At 39.9% G+C, this 12443-nt stretch overlaps 1 protein-coding gene across 1 annotated transcript in view; it reads right to left on the reverse strand.

Moving 5' to 3' along the window:
- PPEF1 (protein phosphatase with EF-hand domain 1) overlaps positions 1–12443 on the reverse strand; it is a gene marked incomplete at both ends in the record, with an annotated part of 30381 nt that overhangs the window by 11831 nt on the left and 6107 nt on the right. The window contains 3 exons of the mRNA XM_082498759.1: positions 3362–3408; positions 5200–5314; positions 7019–7191. Of these exons, the coding sequence (XP_082354885.1) occupies positions 3362–3408; positions 5200–5314; positions 7019–7191 (335 nt within the window). The remainder of the gene's footprint in view (positions 1–3361; positions 3409–5199; positions 5315–7018; positions 7192–12443) is intronic.

The following is a 12443-nucleotide window of genomic DNA, read 5'->3' on the forward strand; positions in this document are numbered from 1 at the left end:
AAGCACTACTTGAATTTTACTCACATTGCTCTTTGCCCCAACCCAGGGCAAAAATATACTTGAACACTCACAAACCTGAGAGGCTGTACATACAGGTATTTCTTACCTTATTTTTTCTGAAGATATAGATCAATGCTTTATTATGAACAGTGACTTAGTATTGTGAACTGACAGTGTGTTTCATTAGATTAGTTATCAACATGTCAATGGGTGCCATCAGCTTTCAGAAAGTATAGCAGCAATTACAGGTAGCTTCATTATTTCCAATCAGAAATATTATTTCAATTTTCACTTGCCAGAAAAAAAAAGAAACCTCTGTTTTCACAATTGGCATGCACAAGAATTATCAATAGAACATCTATAAAATCACATTACAACTATGGAAGCCACTCTTAACAGGTTTGACAGCATTGCAAGACATCCCACCTCCTGAATATAGCTACTGCGTCAGTGTCCAGCACTTCCTATGTTCCTACGGCACTCCCTGGTGTACCGTCTTAGCAGATTTATTGCAGGATGCATGATTCGGTGAAAGACTCAATTAAATGTTTAATTTGAATCCATTAGGAAATCTCTATTTTTGCCCCAGTTGGTGTCCCACACTGTTATGTCAGAATGCAGTAGTGAATCCCAGTCTTTTGATGCCCATAGCGGCACAATCCTGACTGCTATAAATACAGCTTGCTTGGTTTTTGCCATAGCCTCTCTCCAGCTCTCTCCAAGTTAACTTAGAAGAGGTGTGTGGTTGCTCTGTGCTCACAAGAATGGCAATTTATGAGATTCTGCTATTAGCAGTGGGTTGTAGTGGTTTTAAAAACGAAAGGATGGATTCCAGGAGTGGAACAGCTCCTGGAAAGATAAAAGCTTTGCCTTAAAACCAACAGGCATGTGAATCACCAGCAGATTGTCAGTATACACACAGTGACTCTGTAACTGCAGTCCTCGTGGAAAGACAGATCTACTGAAGCACTCTCCAGATTCTATCCTTCTTTTGGAAAAGCTTACCCACAACTCTCAGTTTTAAATGAGAGTTTGTTTTGGACTTCCAACTTCAATGTGACATTTTAGTTTTGTTCCATACTCATGCAAAGTTTCTATTTCCTTTTCTGTGGTTTTGACAAACAATAAGAGCAAAACTAAATTAAAGGCTGTTGCAGCCTCTGACAGGTCAAAGAGGCGAACAAGGCCCTCTAATGATTAGCAACTTGCTGCTGGGCATCATTACTGTATCTGCTGGGTTAGTGATTAATTAACTTCCGTTTGTCGTTCACATTTTCTTGAGCTTCAGGCTATTTCTATCCATAGCATCCATTTAACAATCTAACTTAGCAATACATAATTTAAAATTCAAAGGTTTCAAGGAACTTAAGGAAATGCTGTAATTTAATGGAGATAAATGCAGGGACTGAAGGAACCTTACAAACTGGCTATTGAGAAAGAAGTAATTATCTTAGCCTCACCCAAACCAGGTTTAAGAATTATACACAGTACTACAATCAGCACTGTACTGATAAGCTGTAGATTGCCAGCTTCTGTGTGTTTGCTGTTGGCAGTTTGTAAAAGTGCTGTGATAAAAGTTCCCTGGATAGAGCCCCATGCTCAAGGCACCTGGTCTGCCTGCAGGCCTCCAAAATGCTTCAGCAGCCATTTCAGCTCTGCACAGCTCTGCACAGGCCTGAGATCACTATACTCTTCATGGCACTGTTTAGGATTGTACCTTCTTGTTTAAGGTTATGGGTGGTTCATACCAACTCAGAGGAAGAAAACCCTTCTAACTGCAACAGAGTTAGGAAAGCACTAAAAAATGGATCCCAGAGGCTGACTGGGTTCACTGCTCAGCTGAGTAAACTGCTCAGAGGGGACAGAAAATATTGTGTCATTTAATTTGCTTCTAAACAACTAAGCAGCTCTATCATGTGCTCTCTATCTTCTCAAATGACTTTGAAATGACAAAATATTTGCCCATTTTAGTTGGTTTGGTGGAAGGTCTCCCCTAGAAGAGAGAACAGAGAATGACTGGGGGTAAACTTGAGTGCCTGAAGCCAGTACAAGTTTTGGCTCTGAATTTACTGAAGTCAGGATTTAGCCCTTGCTTAGAGGTTTGGGTTTTTTGATTCATAACATCCATTAGAGAGGGGAAAAAGAATCACCTTCTGTTTACTCCAAAAGAGTAAATTTCAGGCTGATTGCAGTTGTAAATACAACTGCATCTGAGCATTTATCTTCAAAATAGTTCTTTTTCCCTTTCCAGGTCCTGTGTATGAAACCAATCTGTACCATGCTCTTATTCCAGTTTCAAAAACGGAGATATTGTCTAATTAAAATAACAGCTAAAAGACTGCAAGCTGAGGACCAGCTAAACGTAATTGATTGATTAACAAGAAAAGCAGAACTCTGTAAAAAGGTCTGATTATACTTCAACAGGCTTCAGTTATACACTTGGGGAAAACTACCAAGTTTCCATTTAACAAGTGTCAGAAGTGTAACAAAGTTGGAAGCAGGGGGGAATGACATCATTTAAACACCTGGTTTAGCTCACTTCAGTCTCCATTCAGTGCAGATGAATGTCTAAGGATCAGACACAAACCCTTTCCCCTGGAAAGCTCAAATCAAAGAGAGTATCTGCTAAATGAAAGGTGGTGATTCATGCTAAAGATAAATGTGAATGTAAATATAGGAAACTTCGCGCTTATCCAGTTAAGTATATAATTGTGGAAAAGATAGCCTGGAGCTTATTTTTTTTCACATCAGTAAAACAGAGCTATGTTTTTTTAACATTACAAAGTGAGCAGCTGTTCAAGGATATGTAAAGGGTGCCCAAGCTATTTCCATTTTGTGCAGACTACATGATTGCTTCCAAGACTTAAAAAGCTTTTAAACAGGCAGCACTCTTTTTCGTCTCCTGTAAACAAATAATAATAAAAACACTTTGTATGTATCAATGGAAGGCTTAAATGAAAGATTCTGCATTTTTACTGGAGGGCCAATATTATCTATGGTGTAGTGTTACATCATGAACTAAGTTAGCTGCTGGTTTTAGAAGACTTTAGTCAACATGGAATATAAAACAGTGGCAGGACTTTGGAGACATTGCAAGGAACCCTCTGAAGTTTTGGTTCATGCTCCAGTTCAACATTTCAGAAGAGAAAGAGCTCCTGGATCTCCTCCTTTACAGTGAACAGGAGGATATGGAGAAAGAAAAGCTATAACAAAGACACCATTACAATTGTTCTGGGATTTGTGTGTGGTACATGCATACCGCATGTACAGTTCTAACAGTGATAGATCTATCAGATGTAAATATGTGTTCTTAACAACAAGTCATGAAGTGAAAACACTACATCACAGACTGCCTACTTACCTTATAGAATATCAGCAAAAGATCATCCAGGTTTCCGTGCAAATCTCCTATGGGAAACAAAAATATAATTATTTAAAAAAAAAAAAAAGGATGGATGGAATTATAAAACTGGAATTAGTTAGACCTAGCAGGTTTAATTTTACTAAATAGCCCAGATATACAGCACAATTGAACATCTGTTTCATTGAGGGCCAGGTTTTGATTACTACAGGCAGGATTTGATGGACAGTGTCAAGAACTGTCCATGCTTGTATGCTTCAGTGCTAAGGCCAGAGGAATGACAGGTTTCACCCTCTCTGAGAGGTTTATTTCGGAACAGACAGGGGAATTTCACCCCAACACAAAGGATCACTGCAGCATAGCTCCCCTCTGCATATGACTGAATTTCATGCTCACAGAACCAACCTTCTCACATCTGTGACTCACCACCACAAAGCCACAGAACAGTTTCAAAACCTATCTTGTGATAATATGCTTTCAACACCAATGAGTAGAAAAAGAGAAGTGACAATTTTACCTTGACTACGTTTTCCATGCAATTTTTTATTAATTTTGAGCCTGCTGATTTCATTTTAAGGAATCCTTCAAGCTACAATAGATTTTCATCACATATGTGGATGCAAACACTTCAGGTGCATATTTAATCTGCATTACTAATTTGAAATTAAAAGAAAATGATGAGAGGGATACCTTATTTTAAGAAAATCAACATTTTCGACCAATTATGTCTAAAAATTGATCTTTCATCTTCTGCAGAGGATCGTTCTGGTTACAAAAGCTACTAGTTTCAATGGCAGGAAAGGGACCCCTTTAGATACTGCTTACATAGTGCAAATGCAATACAAACATGAGGAGGTATGTTTTGCTTAGTAAGAACATGCTGTGTAGCGAACAAGTATGAATCTGTGTTTCCTTGGTTTGCAGGGAGGTTTTGGTGGTTTGGTTAACAAATTATTGTTTATACAACCTCATTTAAATAAACCCTTTCCTGGCAATCAAAGTAGGTGCATAACCACATCTTAAAATACATTATTTGTTTTGCACGTGTCATAGTACCTGTCTTTATATCACTTTACTATTACATGCAGCACACACTGCTAGCTGTCAAAAGTTAATGTCACCATTACTGTTCTGTTTTGCAGCTACTGCATTCTGTGGCAAGTCAGTTTATTGCATCCCTTTATCCATAATTCACAAAAGCTTAACAAAATAGATGGGCGACGAGCTCTTAGTTCTTTACTTTGTGACACATCACATCATTCTGTGAGACTAATTTGTTGGTTGTATAAAGACTGATCCATCCTCTTGGGTCCCTTTAGAAATGAGGGGTTATTATAATTTCAATTTATTCTAGATAGTCATGCTGTCAATGAAAGGTCTTGTTTGCCACCCCTATTAAGCCCTCATTAAAATCATTACTGAGTAAATTATGATAGTAAAGTCTTTTTCTCAGTAAGAGGAAAAAGCAGAAAGACTTGCAGCCAGTGATCAAAATACTTGGTGGCATTTTAGAGATGGAAGTGCAGGACTATTTAAGCTACACTGCAGTGTTAGCTGAATTAATACTGACTCATTCAGAAATGTTTAATGAGAAAAAAGAAAGAGGTGAGGGACTTTCTTAAAATATACTTAGTGTGACTCAGGAACCTTTTTTTTTGTTTGTTTGTTCCAATTTATGCATTTGGGGGGAGGGGGGGGCAGGGGGAAGATAAAAAAAGAAAGCATTGAGAACTTTCTTCTGTCTTGAAATGGCAGCATTTGGAAATGCCTGCGTCACTCTCTAACCACTTAGAATATCAACCCATAGCCCTAAGTGGTTGTCTTCTCTGGCACCTTACCACAGACAGTTATCTCCTTGGAGTAGGAAGTTGAAAGATGGGTGATATTTGGCATCTCCTTGAGAACCCTCCTAGTTTCACAAAGTAGCTGCAGTACATAGCGGGCATGAAGCAGCTGTGAGAAAAAAATGCAGGGAGAAAAGGAAGACTTATTAGAAATAGCAATATGTCTGTCTGCTTGATTAATATCAGACATGTATTGCCAAGATTATTTATACTACAGACCTCCAGACATGATTACAGGCTGTATGGTTTAGTGCCAGGAATTAGGAGCATTCATAGCTTTGCACTTGCTTCCCAGTGAATGGATATAGAGCCCTTAATGAACTTTACATATTTTCCCATTTTATTTCTAGTGTACTGTTTCTACTCTTCCCACCTACAGAAAGGATAAGTGACTGAGTTATACAGCACTCAGAATCATTGTGTAAGGTCATCTGTTCAAAGTAACTGGGAAAAAAAAAAGATGTTGTTCTAGCTGTGAGTAAAAAAAAAACAACACAAACCAACCAAAAAAACCCTGAAGGCCATAAATGATATTTCAGCACATATTGCAAAAATAATGAGAGGGAAACTCCAACAAGGGTTGCCTTGGTAAGAGTTATCTTCCTGTTCTCTGTGAAGATGTTATGAGAATGCAACATTGAAGCTTCTGTTTTTCTCTGCTAATGCTTTTTATGAAAATTTTGTCAGTCAGTGATTTTTAAGGCTTTTAATTCAAACACATTCCTGAGGAAGTTTGGTGGAGGAGATAGGTGAGTTACAGACTGACTTTTCAAGAGTCATGTTTTTAAAGCAAACAAAAAAGGCCAATTACATATAATAATTTCCTTAATAAAATGCCAGTCATAGAGAAGAGAAAGCTGAGAGTAAGGTGAAGTCTGGGTAGGCTCATTTATCTTGCGCTTTGTATTTCACTACTTTTAAGATCAGCCTCCACAGAAAATTACAGAAAAAAACACCCACCATTATTTAGTATATTAAAAAGCAAGATAGACCCTTATCCTTTATGTACAGTATATTGTTAAGCACAGATGACCACAACTTCAAACAAAGCCTGTTTGAAATAATGTAATGTAATGCCTACCTGCCTCACCCTCATCTTGTAAGAGGGCAGCAAGGGGGCTTGCTCAGCCTTCTCAGTGCCTTGGCAGCTGCAGACAGCAAGCTCCTGAGATTTGTGCTATCACCCTGTTCCTCTACATTAGCGATGCTTTATATTTGCTTTTTCATTATGGTGGAATCTTGCACACTGGAGCGAGGTGATTTACACCTCAATTCCTCTAAAATGAATGGGGTGGGGAATGAAAAAAAAAAAAAAAAAAAAAAAGAGGACCACACAAGGAGCACTTTTAACCCAGAAAAAGATGATAACTAGTTTCTAGGTTAGCTTAGGACACCTTCCCCAGACCTGCACCCTCACTGATAACCCCTGCCTTGCAGCCTCTAAGGGTTGCCATTTCCTGATTGCTGTAATCTCAATGTTAGAAGAGGAGGTCCCCACTAGTCCCTGTCCCCTCCTCAGTGCAGTGGTCATTCAGCCAAGTAGTGAATCAAATCTGCGAACTGGTCTGGATGGGAACTGACTGCTTTTGATTTAGTTGTTTTAGCTTCCAGCCAGATCAGTTTCCCAAGACAGCTCGCTATGTACCTGTATGATCACATGGGGCTAGCAGGAAAGGGTAATAGGATGGAAAGGAAGGGTGAAATACCTCCTTGAGTACCAGTTTAGCCTTACATTGGATTCAACTGATTGTGGAGCTACAACTTGACAGAGATGTAAAATAAGTAAAAATAAATTAAACTAGTTGCAACCTACCTGTTCATTCCTGAAAGCATGAAGAAGAGCATTGGCATCTTCAACAGTAAGGGGGAATGAGAGTCGTGGTCCATAATAGGAGTCTGGAACATCAATCTTCTTTTCAAATTCTGTTAAACATAAACCTTCATCCACCACCTGAGATACACTAGGGCTGGTGAAAATGTGAGAAACTGGAACAAGAGGGAAGAAAAACAACAATGTAGAAACTCCACCAGCCCCCCATAGGGCCATAATAGCATGATGAGAACTGGTTGAACTGGTTGGTAACTGATGCTTTACTTGCTGCAGTATTACAGTGGCTAACTCCTGCCTTGTGTAGTGGAAGAGCTCCGGGTCTCCCCAGATTGTTTCCCAATACTAAAACCAATGAAACAAACAAAACCAAAAATTAAGAAAAACCCAACCAAACTAAAAAACAAGCAAAAACTCTGTACCAACAGCCAATAGCTGTGATCAAGATGCAAAACATTTTGCAGTTGTTTTGCATTTGAAGTTGTGGAGCAATTTGCTCTCATAGCTAATGAGAAACATAACCTCTTACAGACTCTCTTCTCCTTTCCCAAAAAAGCAAGGAGATTCAAAAGTCATGGCTGCTCATACAATCACTATCATCTGTTTTAAGTTCAATATTAAACTTTTAATACAGGTTTTAAAGATTCACTTTTATTGCTTTATTTTCTACGTAAAATTTTTAGACTAAATACCAGCAGGTTAGTGATTATTTCAAAAGTCATCAACAAAATCCTATTTATTCACAGTGGATAAAGCACTCCTTTCTGATACAACTAGGAGACAATACCAGCTTTTGGTTGGCTGCCATAAAGCCATTGGATGAAATAAAGCAAACAAAAACATAGTGGTAAAAGTAGAGCATAGCTTCTAATTTTCCTGGAACATGGAACAAGCAGGAAGATTGCTAATTACTTCAATATTTCCTTGACATACCCTTGAAATGTAACTGAATGAGCAGTAGATTTCAGTTTTTATTTCTTTCAGACTGTTTTTATTGTATATTATTCTAAAAGAGAGAACCAGACCCTAGAGGATAGTGTTCTGGTGGCTGCTGCTGCAGAGTTGCTCTTCTGAGAGGATTGTTGTAAACACTTTTTGCTGGGCTACAGTTAAGTTTTTTGTAACCTTGATTAGATGCAACTGGAAATAAAAATGTATGATTTATTGCTGGAGGAATACCTGTGGCTCTGACTCAAAACTCACAGCAGCCAAAACCGGCATGTGGCCTCAAATTATGAGATTCATAAAGGCCAGCTTGTCTTGTAACTGGATAAAATTCATATTAAAGAAATAAATAGATAAAAAATACACTTTTATCAGCTTTGGATTAAAAAAAAAACAACTTTTTTTATCAGCTCTTCTGCTGTAAGCTGATTAGTACATTCAGTGTACATCCATGTAAATGGATTAAGGCATCAAGTGACAGCAAGGCGCTCAGGGTTCACCGTTTCCAGCAAGTACAGTCTGATTTGCAGTCTTCCACCAGTTACAGCTTTGTCTGGCCAGCTGCCAGGACGTCACCCATGGACTGAAACTGCTGGTTCCCACATACCCATCAGCCAAGCACATCTGCACCAAGTCTTGTCCCAAGTCTAATCCCTTCTCTAGCAGTGGATCTCTGGATGGCATCTGCCTCTGTGCCCTATGCCTCAGAAGGTGGGTGGCTGTAGATCATGGAGCCAGTTCCTCAGACCACCCAAAAATCCTCATTGCCTGTTCTGTCCAGAGGCTCTCCTCATCTGGCATCACCGATCTCAGCATTTCAAGCCAGGGGACACCTGTCCATGCCTGCTCCTATTCCAGCCCTCCCTTCCTGCATGCAGCAGGCTACCCATCCCTTTACCTCTGAACATGAACCTGCCCTCCTCACAGCCTTGCTTCCTTTTGGCACATGCCCAGTCTGAGAAACCCAATCTCCTTCCCTGTAGGGCATATCTCTGCAAAGTACACCCCATTTTCCACTTCTGGACGAGTTGTCAAAAGCCAGTCATGGTCATTAGCTTTAGAGTGTGCTTATGTCTCCTCATGCAGTCTTTCAGCTGCCAGAGGAGTCAGTAATGGATGCCCTAATGCAGCCTGGGGATTAGCGTGCCGGCCGACGAGTATCCCAGATCACCACAAGCCCCAAGCAGGACTAATTCTGAAGGATTTGGCACCCCTCTCATTTTAGTCATTTTATAGTCAAAGCTGTCAAGGCTCTTTCAGTCCATACTGAAAGACAGGGACAAAACTCTTGACATGCCTAGTTCAGGCACCCATCTTAAGACAGAATGAAATACCCTGTGCCAGTGTCTGCATCTCTCTACAGAGAGCACAGGGAATGACCTACTTTGTGCTCTGACACACTGTGCTCTGCTGTTAGCAGATCCCATACAACTACCCTACAGGACAATAGCCATATTCCATATTAAATACAAAAGCCCAGAGCTACATGGAGTCAGTTTGGCCACAGAAAACCCAGGGACCCGATTCTTCTAACAAGATCACCTCACTATGCGAGTTGTTCAAAGCAAGTCACAGACACCACTGCCAAGGATGTAATCACTATGGGGGTAACAAGGAATCAGTTCTGCAGCTCTGAAATAAGCTCTCTGTTCTGCCACCATCCATGCACCTTCAGACTAACCACTGCGGTACCTGAGAGCACCTCTAACCCTGAGGAGTGCTCTTATATCTGCCAGGTACTGAACCCGAGCCATCAGGTCAAAGCCAGATGGACCTTGAGACCACTAAGAGGATGATGATTTCTATAACGCTCCAAACATTTATTCCTTCATTCTGTTCCTGGAGCTGTAAGCTGCAAGCAGCTGTGACAGTCCCCACTGCAAGAATCACTCTACACAAGCAGCCTTGGAAGGGTGTTAATGCTGTAAGGGAGGCATCATAGGGAGTGAAACTGCAGAAAACAGCACTTTTTTGTTCCCTTTTGAAGGTAGGCTCCAGGAGGTGTGGCTCCTGCCCTGGTGACCTTGAGAGACACAACCAGGTGTGCCTTGGACTCCTAGTCCCACCACTTTGCCCAGGACATGTTTGCAGCATTCTCACCCTCAATGCACCCACAAAAGAGCGAGCAAATGGGTCACCTTTTGCTGGAAAAGCAGTTTCCAGCTTTCTCTGACCAGAGGTCTTTCCATTGGAAGGCTGAGTAGGTATGCAGATTTTTTCAGGGAGGGAGGGAGAAAAATGTAAGGTGGAAAAGGTTTTAATTCTTACTTCCCACAAACCTTTTGAAAATAGCCTTTAATCAGAAGCAGAACAAGAACAAGAAACACAGCTATATAATATCCCAGTCACAACTTAAACTGCACTGACATCTTAAGCAGGATGAGAGGATGACAAAAGCTTCAGGGTACAACAGATAAACAATCACATCAAAAGCACTACTGTGTTAATGAGATGGTGGCTGCTTTCTTTCTTTGAAAAACATATTCTAAAAAAGATTAAAAAGAGGAAAGTGACAAGATGAATAGTGGAGACTGAGTGGTTTATAATGTAAGGAAAAACACAGATCACAAAATCTTCAGGTAGCTTTCTCATCACATACTGAGAAGACCAGGCAACCTACTCTCTCATAAGAATATTATATACTATCTTCTTGGAGAGGGCTTTTGAACCGCATGCTATCACTCTAATTTAAGTGAGTAGATACTGATAAAAAAATCCCAGATAATTGTGTCTTTTAGAAAATGCTTGGGAGTAGCAAAGTCAATTTGAAGCTTGTTATGTTTACACTGACTGTGGCTCACATCTTAAGACCGTGATTCAGCAGAAGTGGAAGCAGTTCATTAAGAATCACTCTATTCAGCACTTAGTTTGCTTAAATCAGTGGGTCTAGCATGGGTGCTGCAAAGATCACTTAGAGGGGCAAGCAATCAAGAGCTTGAAGTAAAGAATGCACACAGCCAGTAGCTGGACAAACATAACCACAAATGACACAACACAAATTTGGTAAGCAATTTCTCAAAAATACCCTAAGTCAGCTCCTTTGCGTAGGCAGCCTCAGCCACCTCTGTATTAAACATGTACCTTACAGAATCTTCCTGTTTCATTTTGGATTTTGGTATTTGTAACACGAGGTGTTTGAAAGCAGGAAGTAACAAACCAAGACAAAAATAAAGCCTTTGGAGCAGTTACCAAGTCTTAATAACATCAGTCCTAACACATGAAAGTTTCAAGCAAGCAAGACAAGGGAGCTTTATCAAAAACCATACACTTCACCATGTGTTTCAGCCTTAATCACATCCACAACTCCCAGTATCTGCAAGACCAAGAAACTGGTTACCTGCACAGTGGTGACAAGGGGCAGCCCACAGTACCCTCGTCCCTCCCTGTGCACAGGTGGGGCCTGAATCTCCACACCTGCCCATGAACAGCCCATGCATATAGCAGTGTGCTCCGTACCAGCCACGTTCTGAGCCCTAGGAAGTCACCTGAGGCACCTCACTCACCTTTGTTCCTTCTGTCAATAGACACTGTTAATAAAGGTGGATAAATCAGATTGACAATGAGCAGCTGTAAAATTCCCTTTTAATATTATAATGAAAATAGAGATTAACACTATTTTTCCAAACATCAGACCAAGCACTACTACTGTGTTTCCCACTCAGGTGGAAAAGCTGAACCGAGGTGCACTCTCAGCATGTAGAAGTAGATGAAGTGAGCTGTGTCTGATTGTCTTTAAGTTTGCCAATTCCTTCCCAGGAAGCTAAATGACTAAAGCAGATTTTTTTTTTTTTTTCAGAATACAGTGGTAATGGAAAAAAACAAAGGAAGGACTATTGTATCATCTGCCTTGGCTTTGGAGCAAGGCTCAGACAGAATTTCTTTTTCTGCAGAGCATACAGAGCATTAGGCCCTCTAAAGTATTTAAGAGAGAAAAATTGCCATTTCTAGTGGTTGTCATTAGAACACTGAACCACTTAACGGTTTTGATGGTGGTTTTATCCTTCTATCAAAGTGTCTAGTGCAAATTTTAATTGTAATAACCTGTGGCTAGACCAGATGAAAAAGGAAGGACATTCTCTTGTAATTCAATAAGAAGGGGACAGTCTCCTTTTTAACTCCTCTGGGATTAGATCTATTCTCAATTTGTTCAGGGCAGTCATGTTTGTTTTCTGGACTTAAGAATCACTTTCAGTTTGTCCTTCTGTTGAGCTTGACCTCAAAAGTAAATTTTGTCCAAGGATACCAAAATACTTCAAAAATTAAAGGTTATCCTTTGAATAACTGGGCTTTAATTGAGATGGTTTCTAAAGATTTATCTCCAGCAGTTTAAATTTATTTCATTTTTAATCATCCACATACTGATACATATTTTGCAGTGAAATCTAGAACAAATTAAATTTAAAAATGGTCCATAACTGCTTCAGGGAAAAAAAAATAGAAAAAGGAGAGTAATTTCTTTGAAGAC

This window comes from Vanellus vanellus, assembly GCF_965231255.1.
Source record: "Vanellus vanellus genome assembly, chromosome: 1".
Classification (NCBI taxonomy): Eukaryota; Metazoa; Chordata; class Aves; order Charadriiformes; family Charadriidae; genus Vanellus; species Vanellus vanellus.